At 41.6% G+C, this 16,803-nt stretch overlaps 1 protein-coding gene across 4 annotated transcripts in view; it reads right to left on the reverse strand.

Moving 5' to 3' along the window:
* Positions 1 to 16,803, reverse strand: part of LOC115105416 (roundabout homolog 2-like) — a 120,704-nt gene that overhangs the window by 42,512 nt on the left and 61,389 nt on the right. For all 4 annotated transcript variants that reach the window (XM_065007287.1, XM_029627447.2, XM_029627445.2 and 1 more), the window contains one exon: positions 2,076 to 2,200. In XM_065007287.1, coding sequence (XP_064863359.1) covers positions 2,076 to 2,200 — 125 coding nt within the window. The remainder of the gene's footprint in view (positions 1 to 2,075; positions 2,201 to 16,803) is intronic.

Consider the following 16,803-nt stretch of genomic DNA (forward strand, 5'->3'; position numbering starts at 1 on the left):
TCATCTGAACTGTTGATGTTGAGATGTGTCTGTTACTTGAACTCTGTGTATTTATTTGGGCTGCAATTTCTGAAGCTGGTAACTCTGATGAACTTATCCTCTGCAGCAGAGGTAACTCTGGGTCTTCCTTTCTTGTGGCGGTCTTCATGAGAGACAGTTTCAGCATCACTCTTGATGGTTTTTGCCACTGCACTTTCCGGATTGACTGACCTTGACTGACCTGAAATTCCACAAATGTACTTTTAACCACGCACACCTATTAATTGAAATGCATTCCAGATGACTACCTCATGAAGATAGTTGAGAGAATGCCAAGGGTGTGCAAAGCTGTCATTAAGGCAAAGGGTGGCTACTTTGAAGAATCTCAGTGTTTAACACTTTTTTGGTTACTGCAATGATTCCATATGTGTTATTTCATAGTTTTGATGTCTTCACTTATTCTACAATGTAGAAAATTGTAAAAATAAAGAAAACCCCTTGATTGAGTAGGTGTCCAAACGTTTGACTGGCACTGTACGTGTGTGTGGTTTTTATGCTGCCTCCAATGTGTATTTCACGAGTTTCCAGGAGTGCGATGCTCTTTGACTCTGTCCTCAAAGAGGCTTAGAGCTGATCGGTGGAGAGCCCGTGGCTAGAGGTCAAGGGTGAAGGTATAATTGTGTGTGATGGCGAGAGGCAGAGAAGGAGGGAGAAAGGGAGGGCTCCACCGTGATGCTTAGAGGGGGGGATAGAGGGAGAAGAGGGTCACAGAGGAATAGAGGGAGGGATAGAAAGAGGGAGGAGAGGGGCACAGAGGGATAGAGGGAATCATTTCACTGCCCAGAGACAGCTAGACCAAAGAGAAGCCCTCAGTTCTGCTCTCCATGGGTCTTGTGCTATTTAGAGCCAGGCAGTTTGGTGTTATCTAACACAGCCCTGGCAGGGCTACAAAGGGGGGCGCTCTCTCTCTCTCTATCTCTCTCTCTCTCTGCACCTCCTATACAGTACTCCCACATAAAATCCTTCGCTCTTTCCTTCTGCATTCATTTACTTTTCCCATTCCCTATCCTCTTTCTCATTGGCAACTCTTTGTTTCTACATCTCCCACTCTCTTGCTATACCAACCAACCCCTCACTCCCTCTTTCCACCTTCACCCTCTTCATCTCTCTCTCTCCATCTCTCCCCCTCATCTGTCCCTAAGAGCGGTGCTACAGGCTCCCATGCACACACTCAACCACCAGGCCTTTCAGCATGTTGATGCTTCGCAGAACCAGTGACACACACACACACACACACACACACACACACACACACACACACACACACACACACACACACACACACACACACACTCTCTTCGATGCCTAAGGAGCCTATATACTCCTGGTGAGATCTGCTCTAAAGTGTAATATATAAAGGGGATTGCACATTACACCACACACACCTGTGTGTGTGTGTGTGTGTGTGTGTGTGTGTGTGTGTGTGTGTGTGTGTTTTTAATCAGACATGACGCCATATACGCCATCCTTTGTGGACCCCAGGAAGAGTATAGCTGCTTCAATGTGTGTGTTTCTCAGTGTGACTTGCCCAGGGACTGTGCTCAACCGAGAGAAAGCAGAGCCTGATAGCAACATTCAACGCTAGCAGAGCCAAGAACATGACAGACTAGAGAAGGTTCTCCTTAGGATAACCTTTATTTAACTAGGCAAGTCAGTTAAGAACACATTCATTAATTAGAATGACGGCCTACCCCAGCCAAACCCTAACGACGTTGTTCGCCGCCCTATGGGACTCCCAATTACGGACGGTTGTGATACAGCCTGGAATCGAACCAGGTTGGTGGTCGCATGGCAATTTTTAAACCATGCTTTAATGATACCAATGAATTGTGTTTATATTGTACCAGTTTTCATAAGGAGGTTTATATTATGTGTGGTATCCACCATCAACTTTTTACTTATCTGTATCCATGTCAGCCATTTTGTGCCAAAACCATGCTGACTGAACACCAGTTTCCACAGTGGAGTGGTCATATTGGTGTATACAGAACGACTGTGACCTGACCTGATACAATATTCCATGGTGTGCGTCTTACCTGGCTGCCTTCTTTCTGCCAGAACACAGCGGGTGGAGGGTTGCCCTTGGTGCCACAGAGGAAGGTTACGGTGCGACCCTGGCCTGTGATCTGGTCCCGGGGTCGAACAACGATCTGAGGGGGCACTGTAGAGAGAGGGAAGAGTATGTTAGAATATCTAAAAAGGATGTGCATGTTTTTATTTCTGCTGGACTGTGTGTTAACTCATTTCTCTACGTCAGGATGTGTGTGTGTGCACGTGTGTGAGTGACCCTTTCTTAATGTGAGTGTGTGTCAGGTCTGCATGCACTGTGTATGTCAACCAAGCTGTCACCACTGACACTGTGCACGTGTGCAATTCTTAGGGGCCCACCAAAACACTGTGTGAGGATAACAGTTCATCCCTTTCTATATAACACAAACACTACGGGCACACACACACACACACACACACACGCACACACACTCACACACACGCACAGACACGCACACACACCTCTGTTTAAATCACCACTTTGACACCCAAACCTGCTTAAAGGGCTGTGTTTTGAAATGTCAGAAAGAGAACAAAGCATTTGACGGAAAACAGATATGCAATGAGGGCGCTTTGTGTGTGTGTGGATTTCTAGTACAGACATCATTTTCCAGTACACACTTGACAATTTCTCGTACACACTTGTCTTCATTGAGAAACTCCATGTAGGCAGATGCCCCACCACATTTAACATTGATGTAAGTCGCTCTGGATAAGAGCGTCTGCTAAATGACTTAAATGTAAATGTAAATAAAGAGCTTTCAAAAATGAGTTCTGCTCGGTGCAGTGATAGAACTGAGCATCACGTCCATGTCGCTACAGCAACGACATTTGAACTTGTGCACGGTTTCTTCAATTACAATTTCTTCACATATTACATCTGTTTTCATGGGCTCGTGTTTTGAAGCCCTCTCGAGAAAAAACTGTTCATGTCGAAAATCCATGCTATTACAAACTTGCTTCCTCATATTATCGTTGCGATGCTGACCCGAACAAGAGCCACTGCAGCTACTAGGATTAGGATTGTTTTTTAAAGCTCTACTTACAAGAATGTGACTCAGTGTAATTTGCAGCTAGTTAGCACTGGCTAGTTGAATTCTCATTGGCCTCTGTGTCCTTGCCAAAAGTATAGGATCATTGGAGCCTGCTCTTCTATATGCTAATTGGCTACCATATATGGGCTGCTGGAGGAGCATATAGAGGATCCCACTCTGCCTCTCTATCCAACCCTTGTAAAAATCCAACCTTGTAAAAATGATGTATTTGAAAAACAATAATAATAAAATGGGAAATAGGGGAGAACCCCCCCTCTCTATATCCTCACAATCTCTCCTCCATGACACCTATCACACCCACGCACATACCCAAACACACACATACAGCAACCTCTTGATTGCTATTGATCACACCACGAGCTATTGGCTCATTTTGCACGGAGGGACTGAATGTGTAATGATGTCACCTTTGCCCTTGTGGTGCCTAATTGATTTCTCATCTCCCTGCCTGATCCCCCCCTCTCTTATTTCTCTTTCTCTCTCAATTGGAGATGGAGAGGAGGGGAGGAAGAGGGGGGGGGGGGGGTAGAAAGAAAGGTATTGAAGGCCAGGGGGTAGAGAGAAAGGAGAGAGGTGGGGTGTGTGTGTGTGTGTGTGTGTGTGTGTGTGTGTGTGTGTGTGTGTGTGTGTGTGTGTGTGTGTGAGCTGGTCCTGGGGCTCTGTTCACAAACAGAAAGAGACCCCACAGAGCCCCAAGACAGCAACACAATTAGACCCAACCAAAAGATAATTACTTGACACATTGGAAAGAATCTACAAAAAAACAGCAAACTAGAATGCTATTTGGCCCTAAACAGAGAGTACACAGTGGCAGAATACCTGACCACTGTGACTGACCCACAATTAAGAAAATCTTTGACTATGTACAGACTCAGTGAGCATAACCTTGCTATTGAGAAAGGCTGCCGTAGGCAGACATGGCTCTCAAAAGAAGACAGGCTATGTGCACAATGCCCACAAAATGAGGTGGAAACTGAGCTGCACTTCCTAACCTCCTGCCAAAAGTATGACCATATTAGAGACACATATTTCGCTCAGATTACACAAAGAATTTGAAAACAATTCCAATTTTGATAAACTCCCATATCTGTTGGGTGAAATACCACAGTGTGCAATCACAGCCGCAAGATTTGTGACCTGTTGCCACAAGAAAAGGGAAACCAGTGAAGCACAAACACCACGATATTTATGTTTATTTACTTTCCCTTTTCATACTTTAACTATTTGCACATCATTACAACACTGTATATAGACATAATATGACATTTGAAATGTCTTTATTCTTTTGGAACTGTTGTGAGAGTAAAGTTTACTGTTCTTTTTGTTGTTGTTTATTTCACTTTTGTTTATTAGCTATTTCACTTGCTTTGGCAATGTAAACATATGTTTCTCATGCCAATAAAGCCCCTTAAATTGAATTGAAAGAAAGAAGAGATAGTTGGGGGGGGGGTGAGAGGTCAGAGAGGTCAGAGAGAAGAGGGGGCAAAAAAGAGAGCGAGAGAGTAGAGAGATGGAGGGAGGTACATTTACTACAGAGAGGAGGAAGTAAAAGGGAAAACGAGAGAGGTCTAGCAGAGCACAAAAATAGTGCCTTGGGTAGTATCCTCTTTACCTCTGCTCCCATTTCCTTTCAATTCATCAAACCAATAGACTTTCAAGGAGCAAAATCTCAGCATTCATTATCGACACACCTAGAGAAGTTAGTCTAACAGAAAAACTATGACCAATTCGTTCGGTTACCTGCTCTGTGTATTTTCACCTTAAGAGATGTGTTTAATTCAGGATGGTTGCTCTATTTCCGAAGTGTGTACACTCTTGGAAAACAAAGACGCTATCTAGAACCTAAAATGGTTCTTCGGCTGTCTCCATGGAGAACCCTTTGAAGAACACTATTGATTCCAGGAAGAACCCGTTTGCTTGTTCTAAAATAGTTCTACCTGGAACAAAAAGGTTTCTACTATGGGAACAGCCGAAGAACCCTTTAAGAACCTTTTTTTCTAAGTGTACCACAAGCTTTCATCCTCCTCGATCGACCGCTTCTTCCTGCCACCCTCGCTCTTCGCACAGTGGGACATAAATCACTCACAAAATAGACCCAGGGCAGAGGTCGCGGAGGGTCGTGTCCAGGGGTCAAACGAGACTCCACATGCCAACCCTAAAGGTCAACAAGGTCAAACCTGACATCCCCCTGCTGTCTGTCATTTGGGCGTTGGGCTGTGGGGAAGAAGAGCTAGCTAGCGAACAAAAGTAAACACCAGCAAAAGGCATAATCTATGTTTCACCATATTCTGTCTCAGTAGCTATCTCCGGGGCCTGCACTCCTATTGATTCAATCCCATTCTCACGGCTGACGCAAGTGCTGAAATAGTGAAGAAACGCAGCATAATACCCACATCTTATGTAATCTCACCGTAGGCTTGTGCACACACAGACAGAGACACGTACAACAAAAATGCACTATTAAAACGTACAGTGCCTTCAGAGAGCATTCACAACCCTCGACTTTTTCCATAATTTGTTGTGTTATACAGTCTGAATTTAAAATGGATTAAATAAAGATAGTTTGTCACTGGTCTACACTCTAAATACAAATGTGCTATCTAGAACCTAAAAGGGTTCTTTGGCTGTCCCCATAGGAGAAGCCTTTGAAGAACCCTTATTGGTTCCAGGTAGAACCCTTTCCACAGAGGGTTCTACATGGAACCCAAAATAATTTCACCTGGAACCAAAAATGGTTATCCTATGGGGACAGCCAAAGAACCCTTTAGAAACCCGTTTCCTAAGTGTCCACACAACACCCCATAATGTCAAAGTGGAATTATGCTTTCGAAATTGAAACAAATTAATAAAAAATGTAACGCTGAAATGTCTTGAGTCAATGGGTATTTAACCCCTTTGTTGTGGCAAGCCTAAATGAGTTCAGGAGTAAAAATGTGCTTGACAAGTCACATAATAAGTTGCATATCTGTACCCCATACATACAGAACCCCACACAGACAATAGAGCAGTACATTTCAAACACGGATTCAACCACAAAGACCAGTGAGGTTTTCCTATGCCTTGAAAAGGCCCCCTATTGATAGATGGATAAAGAAGATAAAAGCAGACATTGAATATCCCTTTGAGCATGTTGACGTTATTAATTACACTTGGTGTATCAATACATTTACATTTACATTTAAGTCATTTAGCAGACGCTCTTATCCAGAGCGACTTACAAATTGGTGCGTTCACCTTAAGACATCCAGTGGAACAGCCACTTTACAATAGTGCATCTAAATCTTTTAAGGGGGTGAGAAGGATTACTTTATCCTATCCTAGGTATTCCTGAAAGAGGTGGGGTTTCAGGTGTCTCCGGAAGGTGGTGATTGACTCCGCTGTCCTGGCGTCGTACACCACGTCACAGCAAAGATAAAGGCGTCCTTCCTAAATAAGTTGCCGGAGACGAAGGAAATCGCTCAGGGATTTCACTATGAAAACAGTTACAGAGTTTAATGGCTGTGATTGAAAATTGACAATGGATCAACAACATTGTAGGTACTCCATAACACTAACCTAATTGACAGAGTAAAAAGAAGGAAGCCTGTACAGACGGATGCCAAACCATGCATCCCAGGTACTAAAGTAATACTGCAAAAAATGTGGCAAAGCAATTAACATTTTGTCCTGAATACAAAGTGTTATATTTGTGGTAAATCCAATACATTACTGAATACCACTGTCTTCCAAACATAGTGGTGGCTGCATCATGTTATGTGTATGAATCGAGATGTCCAGTTAAGGACTGGAGAGTTTTTCAGGGTAAAAAAGAAAGTGAATGGAGGTAGGCACAGGCAAAATCCTAGAAGAAAACATGATTCCACCAGACACTGGGAGATGTATTCACCTTTCAGCAGGACAATAACCTATAACACAAGGCCAAATCTACTCTGGAGTTGTTTACCAAGAAGACAGTAAATGTTTCTGAGTGGCCGAGTTGCAAGTTTTATCTTAAATCTATTTGAACATCTATGGCACGACCTGAAAATGATTGTGCACTGTAGCAATGATCAACAACCAATTTGACAGAGCTTGAACATTTTTGAAAAGAATAATGGGCAAATGTTCAGGAAACCAGGTGTGGAAAGCTCTTAGAGACTTAACCAGAAAGACTAACAGATATAATCGCTGCCAAAGCTGCTTCTACAAAGCATTGACTCAAGGTTGTGAATACTTAGGTAAATGAGATATTACTGTATTTAATTTTCAATAAATGTGATTTATTTTCAAAAACATGTTTTCACTTTGTCATTATAGGGTATTATGTGTAGATGGGTGAGCGAAAACATTTTTTAATCCATTTTGAATTCAGGCTGTGACTATCATTAAATGTGAAGACTTATTTTATCAAATCAATTCTCTAGGTTGAATTATTACGTGATGAAACTAACCATGTAAACATGAATTAACTAGGAGGTTGGGCCACCACGGAAAGTGTTGCGATTACAAAGTAAAAAAAATCCAAATATGACTCAGATATTTTAATATCTGGTCAATTAATCTTCTATTAATGAATTATAAATTTTTACCTCATTTGTCTCATTCCAAACATCAGAAAATTATTGGTTATCTGCACAAACCCTAGTTTACATAATGAATCAGCAATATACAATTTGGCTTAATTATTTATTTACTAAATAATCACAGAAATGCAAAACAAACAAACAGTAGATATTAGTTACTAACAACAATAGAAAAGTCCCGAGTGGGCTTTGACGGTTTGGTAGACAAAGGACAGGGGTGGGGACTGAGAAAGAGCGGGAAAGACAAAATCGATTCACTACACACAGTGGAAAATTCTAATCTTAGAAATGCTAATCCTTTGCACATGAACGACCGCTCATTCTGAAAAATATTGAAATGTACACATTTACGCCTGTATGTAGTTGTCTCTCCGTTGAAAACACTCGATCGTCCTGTAGAGTTCACCAGAGTCTCTGGTTAACTTTCCCAGAAGTCATGTCTTCGTGGTTGTAGATACTTCAGAGTACCATTATCATTAACAGCAGACTCGTACATTTCCTCAGTGAAAACAACGTACTGAGCAAATGTCAAATTTGTTTTTTTACCAAAATATCGTACAACAGACCACGTATTCACTCTGCACACCCTAATTGACAAACAAACAAACCAAAACAAAGGCAAAGTCTTATCATGCTTTGTTGATTTAAAAAAAAGCATTAGACTCAATTTGGCATGAGGGTCTGCTATACAAATAGATGGAAAGTGGTGTTGTGGGAATAACATACGACATTATAAAATCCATGTACACAAACAACAAGTGCGCGGTTTCTTCCGACAGGGCCGTGGGGTGAGAAGGGATGCAGCTTAAGCCCCACCCTCTTCAACATATATATATCAAAGAATTGGTGAGTGCACTAGAACAGTCTGCAGCACCCGGCCTCACCCTAGTAGAATCTGAAGTCAAATGTCTACTGATGATCTGGTGCTTCTGTCACCAACCAAGGAGGGCCTAGATCTTCTGCACAGATTCTGCCAGACCTGGGCCCTGACAGTAAATCTCAGTAAGACCACAATAATTGTGTTCCAAAAAAGGTCCAGTTGCCAGGACCACAAATACAAATTCCATCTAGACACCGTTGCCCTAGAGCACATAAAAAACTATACATACCTTGGCCTTATCACAGGTAACTTCCACAAAGCTGTGAACAATCTGAGAGACAAGGCAAGGGCATTCTATGCCATCAAAAGGAACATAGAAATTGACATACCAATTAGCATCTGGCTAAAAAAATACTTGGATCAGTTAAATAATCCATTGCCCTTCATGGTTGTGAGGTCTGGGGTCGGCTCACCAACCAAGAATTCACAAAATGGGACAAACACCAAATTGAGACTCCGCATGCAGAATTCTGCAAAAATATCCTCAGTGTACAACGTAAAACACCAAATAATGCATGCAGAGAAGAATTAGGCCGATACCCGCTAATTATCAATATCCAGAAAAGAGCCTTTAAATTCTACAACCACCTAAAAGGAAGCGATTCCCAAACCTTCCATAACAATGCCATCCCCTAGAGAGAGATGAACCTGGAGAAGAGTCCCTTATTAAGAAAGCTGGTCCTGGGGCTCTGTTCACAAACACAAACAGACCCCACAGAGCCACAGGACAGCAACACAATTAGATCCAACCAAATCATGAGAAAACAAAAAGATAATTATTACAGATGGGAAAGAATTAACAAAAAAAAGAGCAAACTACAATGCCATTTGGCCCTAAACAGAGAGTACACAGTGGCAGAATACCTGACCACGGTGACTGAACAAACGTAAGGAAAGCTTTGACTATGTACAGACTCAGTGAGCATAGCCTTGTTATTGACAAAGGCCGCCATAGGCAGACCTGGCTCTCAAGAGAAGACAGGTTATGTGCACACTGCCCACAAAATGAGGTGGAAACTGAGCTACACTTCCTAACCTCCTGCCAAATGTATGACCATATTGGAGACACATATTTCCCTCAGACCCACAAAGAATTTGAAAACAAATCCAATTTTGATAAACTCCCATATCGGTTTGGTGAAATACCACAGTGTGCAATCACAGCAGCAAGATTTGTGACCTGTTGTCACAAGAAAAGAGCAACCAATGGAGAACAAACAACATTATAAATACAACCCACATTTCTGTTTAGTTATTTGACCTTTTGTATTTCAGCCATTTTATTATTTAGCCTTTATTTAACTAGGCAAGTCAGTTAAGAACAAATTCTTATTTACTCCACACTAGACAAGGGGCTTGATTACGACGACTTGACCAGGCGCAAATCCATCTACTTCGATCTTAGAATGATTGGTGCGGTTTTCAACTGGGACTTTTCCCACTCCGAAGCTCCATCTCGAGAATAACAATGGCGATGCTTGATTTGAGGAGGCACACTCTCTTGCACATCGCCTATGGCTACAATAAATAATTAGCCATAATGGGCACAGCACTACACTGCTGAGCTTCAGAGGCAGGGAAAACAGAGAAGCATGAAAGTTCTCACTTGGGATAGAACATTGTGGGAACACACTGTAATGGATATAAAATATACATAACACCAAAATTGAGCGAACGTATCAGATGTGTCATAGGGAAGAGATGAGAAATGGCATCCACCTACTTACTACACGTTTTGGAAACTTAGTTCTATATTTAAAGCCACAATCCTGAATTAGTTTATCAGTCAAAGGTCATTTGGTTTGGTTTTAAGCTGAGGGATGGGGCTGGAGAAATGTTGGATGGCTCAAAACGGTGTCTTGCATTTATCCACCATGAAATAAAGACAATCGCTTTGAATTTAAAAAAGGGGAGTCCATTGACTTTTGTTAAGTGCCTATTGCAGCCAAGTACACACATAACTGAGAAAACATGAATAAGAGAGAGTCTATTTTAACCTGTGGTAGTTCAGGACTCTTTCTTTATGATAAGATAAATGAGGGAGGCATGTTCAGAAGGAGAGTGGTGGTCAGAGTGAGAGGTAAAAGCAGCTGTGAGATGGTGTGTGTGTGCGTGCATGTGTGTGTGTATGTACAGATGTGTGTTCACGAGGAAGTGTGCGTGTGTGTGTGTGTGTGTGTGTGTGTGTGTGTGTGTGTGTGTGTGTGTGTGTGTGTGTGTGTGTGTGTGTGTGTGTGTGTGTGCATGAGTAAGTGATTGTGTACATTTGGTGTGTGTGTTTGTGTGTATAGCACTTTTCAACTGATTCCTCAGCCCCCCACATACTGTGCTTATGCTAGGCCAGAATAGAGTGCAGTTAGTTTCAGTGCTGAAGTTGAATGGAACACAGTAACTCACAGCAGGCCTCGATATCAAACTGCGGCAGACAAAGGGGTTACAACAGACGATGCACTAAGAGAAACAGGGCTCACAGTAGGTGCGCGTGCGTGTGCGTGAATAGGCCCTCAAATCCTCTAAAAGTTATACAGCTGTACCATTGAGAGCTTCTTGACTGGCTGTGCGTGAATAGGCCCTCAAATCCTCTAAAAGTTATACAACTGTACCATTGAGAGCTTCTTGACTGGCTATGCGTGAATAGGCCCTCAAATCCTCTAAAAGTTATACAGCTGTACCATTGAGAGCTTCTTGACTGGCTGTATCATTGCTTGGTATGGCAATAGCACCTCCCTTGATCGTGTGGCGCTACAGCTAGCAATAGCTAACAAAATGGCTACACGGACAGAGTTGACCCTTCTATCTTATTTGTATTTTTGCACGCAATGTATTGAGATAAGCATCAATAGGTTGACACTCGTCTTTTACTATTGACTGCAAATGTATTGACATAATCATCAACCCCGTGACACCAATATGTTTCCATAGAATGCAATGTATTGACGTAAGTGTCAATTGGTTGACACTTATCTTTCCCCATTGACTGTGATGTATTGACTTAAGTGTCAACCTTGTTACACTCATCTTTTACCATTGAATGCAATGTATTAACAACAGCTTCTATCCCCAAGCCATAAGACTGCTAAATAGGTAACAAAATGGCTACATGGACTGAGTTGACCTTTCTGTTTGTATATACAGTACCAGTCAAAAGTTTGGACACACCTACTCATTCAAAGGTTTTTCTTTATTTTTACTATTTTCTACATTGTAGAATAATGGTGAAGACATCAAAAATATGAAATAACACATATGAAATCATGTAGTAACCAAAAAAACAAATCAAAATATATTTTATATTTGAGATTCTTCAAAGTAGCCACCCTTTGCCTTAATGACAACTTTGCACACTCTTGGCATTCTCTCAACCAGTTTCATGAGTTGGTCACCTGGAATGCATTTCAATTAACAGTTGTGCCTTCTTAAAAGTTCATTTGTGGAATTTCTTTCCTTCTTAACACGTTTGAGCCAATCAGTTGTGTTGTAACAAGGAAGGGGTTCAATTCTCGGGATGACTCTTTTCTCTGTATATATCAATGATGTCGCTCTTGCTGCTGGTGATTCTCTGATCCACCGCTACGCAGACAACACCATTCTGTATACATCTGGCCCTTCTTTGGACACTGTGCTAACGAACCTTGAAACGAGCTTCAATGCCATACAAAACTCCTTCTGTGGCCTCCAACTGCTTTTAAATGCTAGTAAAACTAACTGTATGCTCTTCAACCGATTGCTGCCCGCACCCTCCCGCCCAACTAGCATCACTACTATGGACGTTTCTGACTTAGAATACTCAGGGACCACGATCTAAAAGGTTGCTGGCCCAACGCTCTAACCACTAAACTACCTGCCTCCCCTTGCTACCTTGGTGGTCAATTTGCTGCAAAGAAACCACTACTAAAGGACACCAATAAGAAGAAAATACTTGCTTGTGCCAAGAAACACGAGCAATGGACATTAGACCGGTGGAAATATGTCCTTTGGTCTGATGAGTCCAAATTTCAGATTATTGGTTCCAACTGCCGTGTCTTTGTGAGATTCAGAGTAGGTGAACGGATGATCTCCGCATGTGTGGCTCACACCATGAAGCATGGAGGAGTTGTGATAGTGCTTTGCTGGTGACACTGTCTGTGATTTATTTAGAAGTCAAGGCACACATAACCAGCATGTCTACCACAGCATAAATCTGCAGTGATATGACATCCCATCTGGTTTGTGCTTAGTGGGACTATCATTTCTTTTTCAACAGGACAATGACCCAACACAACTCCAGGCTGTGTAAGGGCTATTTGACCAAGAAGGAGAGTGATGAAGTGCTGCATCAGATGACCTGGCCTCCACATTCACCCGACCTCAACCCAATTGAGATGGTTTTGGATGAGTTGGATCACAGAGTGAAGGAAAGGCAGCCAACAAGTGCTCAGCATATGTGGAAATCCTTCAAGACTGTTCGAAAAGCATTCCTTATGAAGCTGGTTGAGAGAATTCCAAGAGTGTGCAATGCTGTCAAAATTTGGCTACTTTGAAGAATCTTAAATATAAAATATATTTAGACTTGTTTGACACTTTTTGGTTACTACATGATTCCATATGTATTATTTCATAGTTTTGATGTCTTCACTATTATTCTACAATGACAATGTAGAAAATAGTGAAAATAAAAGCCCTTGAATGAGTAGGTGTGTCCAAACTGTATATATATACAACTTTCTTTGCAGTCTCTATGCACACTCACAGGGCCCTACACAGTAACACACACACATTGACACTCCAACATACACACAAACACTCACAAACACTCATAATTTGCTCACACACACACACATGCACATACAATACATTTATACTGACTCTACACATACACACACACACTCACACAATCATATTCGCTGCTGCTACTCTGTTTATCATACTATCCTGATGCCTATTCACCTTACCCCTATACATATGTCCCTCTATTACTCCAGTATCGCTGTACATTGTAAATATGGTATTGGAACTGACTGACCCTGTATATATTATGCTTACTTACTTTCTCGTGTTCTTCTTATTTTTATTTCTCATGTATTTTTGTTCTACCTTATGTTGTTTTAGTATTACATTGTTATGGATTACTGCATTGTTGGGTTTAGAGCTAGCAAGAAAGACATTTCACACACACACACACACACACACACACACACACACACACACACACACACACACACACACACACACACACACACACACACACACACACACACACACACACACACACACGGTAAGCAACAAAGCACAGCCATGTCCTCGGAGAGAGCTCCTCAGGGGCTAAGAGTGACAGGCAGCTGTCACAGTCACACGATGATGTCGACAGACAACAGCCACATACATACGCTCGAGTAGACCCGCTCGCAATTAAAAATGCACCCAAACGCTATTAATACTGCATCAAAAAGACAATGTTTTAAGCTTGAGAGGACTTGTAAAAGACCTGCTAAAGTTAAAGTTACCCCCTGTAGAACAGAATGAACGAGTACAATGTTCTGGGCCTTCAAGTTTTTTCCCTGAAGAAAACAATTGAAAGAGCTTTTTGTGCTAAACTCCTTGCTTTCATGTAGATCTAATCCATAGTAAATTAGGAAGATTAAAGTGAACCTGTGTGTACTGACATTGCATGCTGATATGTTGCTGATAAAATGGATATCTTAATGTAGTTGGTTTTTTTCTTCATAAATTCAGTCTATTTCTCTCTATTTTTCGCTTTGTTTCTTTATTTCTCTCACTCTCTCTCTCAAGCACACACACACACACACACACACACACACACACACACACACACACACATACACCCTGTCCTCTCTCTATCTCTCACCCACTCTCTCCTCTCTGACCCACTTGCTCAATAATTGGGTTGTTTTCCGCCCCACACAAGACTGCCTATTTAACAGGCTTTCAAACATCGCCCCAGTGCCTTCCCAGTCTTTAATCTGTTGTATCTAAATTAGTCTTACACCTTATTTCCCCCTCTATTGTCCCTGTCCTTTATACATGCTAATATGCAGGGCAGTTTAGGAAATTACACGCTGAGATTATGTCATGATTTTAATGGCGCTGCGGGCATGATAAAAAAGATACTTTGAGATTGTTATCCTGGACGAGCCCCCATTAAGGGACCCACCCGTTTCTTCTCTTTTCCCCTCCACTTCTCATTTTGTACAAAATGTTTATTGTCTGATGTGAATTTTTTTTTTTATACTGTTCTTGAACAAGCCAATTATAAGTAGAGTCTTTCCCCCCCGTCTTTCCTCCCTGTGCCCAAAACCCTAAATAAATAAATATATATATTTACTTACATTTCGTACATTCATAGCTAATTATCTAATGCTCCTGTAGCCAAATTTAAATAGATTTGTAAGCATATAGCTTTATTTTCTGCAAAATCCCACTCATCCCACTGTACACAATCTCAAAGAGAGTTGCTTGGCTACCCAGACTCCTTGCCCCGGCCAAATGCTACGCCATGCTCATGGACGCTTATTACTTTGTTTTGTACAACGCCCCTCGCGCCCCTCACAAAAGATTTCAATGATGTCTATCTAAAGTATGTAACGAACGACAGAGCAGCAAAACATTTTTTGTGTAACTCGTCAGGCTACAAAGAGAGGCTGAAGAGCAGTGGGCTATCAGCTATTAATAGCAAATGTAGATTATGTAAACCAACTAGTTAGCTAGCTAGCTAATTAGCTATGCTGTTTAAAAAATCTAACTTGTCTTTACCTGTGGTTGGAGTTTGTTCTGCTACTGACATTTTCTCTGTTCTTGACTGTGATATGACACCTGCAACTGAAAAGTGAGCCACTACTACACTTTCGTTGCGTGCAGGTATCTTATACATGCAGTGCACACTCGCGTTGGGGCAGAGGAGCAGGTGAGGGGGAATTTTCCACACAAAAAAAGGTGAAATTAGCTAGTTTGATGGGAAAATAATTTAAATAACGAGAGAAAATCGACTAAAAGTGAAATAAAAAGTTAATAATTAACCAATCTGAAATGGGAACTTTACTCATAGGAGGACAAAAGGACCTCGACCTCTACCTGTGCATGTGCCTTGTGGCCTGTATACTGTTCCTTCTTAGTCTACCATTTCCACTTCATTTTCTTTCATTTTGACATGTACACTCTCTGAAGAAATATAGTGCAATATCTTCTGTTTCGTGGCAGAACAACGTTTAATTTCATAGCTATGGCTTTTTTGGTTTTATGAGAGACAGAAAAGCTTCTGGGTTACTCCAAAAATAACTTTTTGTTAACCTACACTTGACTGCTACCACAAAAACATGGCTCTTATTTTCATTCACAATAATATGCGAGTAGCTGATGGTTTGGCGCTTAATTGATGTTAGCATCTTCGGACTGTGTCCAAAATTAGTCGCACGTGGTGATATGGGCTAAGTGGGAGGTCTAGTGTGGGAGGGATATTAAAATGGAAACTGGTCGCAAAATATTTACATTCTCCTAATAAACAGGGGCCTTTTAAATATGAAACATCTGCAACCATGTTGGGTTACGCTATAGCATAGATGCTAGCCAAACCTCAGACAGGAGGATACCTTTGATCTACCAAGTACCAAAGAAGGCAGTAAATTGTCCGTAACCATTGACACAGGGTCAGATTTCTTTTCCTAACCATAATGGTTAATGCTAGGATTGAGGTTAGCGTAATCTGATCCAAGATCTGTGATTATGGGCAACTTCTACCTCGAGTGCATAGAAGGGTTTGGTACACCTCCAAATCGCAGTAGCAACCTCAGCCTGCCTGTCACCTTTACTTCTGGGCTAGTATTGATCGCCTTCTCCCTCCCTCATGCTAGCTTCCTTAGGTCATTTGCCAATGTGGGTGTAAATCCTGGAGGTCAACCCTGCCCCATTGATCTCTGCTGTAATCGTCATTGACAAGTCAAGGACATGACTGTGGTCCTATCACTAGCCTATTTGAAGCATTGAGCCTTAGTGCATGCACGCGCACCCACACACACACACACACACACACACACACGGTATCAGTCACTGTAGGTGTACAGAAAATACTAGCAATTAACCTTTTTCGGCATTCCAATGTTAATGGTTGTTGCTGTAAATATATACATCTATAGTACAGACCATTTTATAGATGAACTCAAAGCTGATTTGATTGCTGCTGTTGAGCCATGTCCACATATGGTATTGCAGAGTATGATTTTACAGG

This window comes from Oncorhynchus nerka, linkage group LG22, assembly GCF_034236695.1.
Source record: "Oncorhynchus nerka isolate Pitt River linkage group LG22, Oner_Uvic_2.0, whole genome shotgun sequence".
Taxonomy (NCBI): Eukaryota; Metazoa; Chordata; class Actinopteri; order Salmoniformes; family Salmonidae; genus Oncorhynchus; species Oncorhynchus nerka.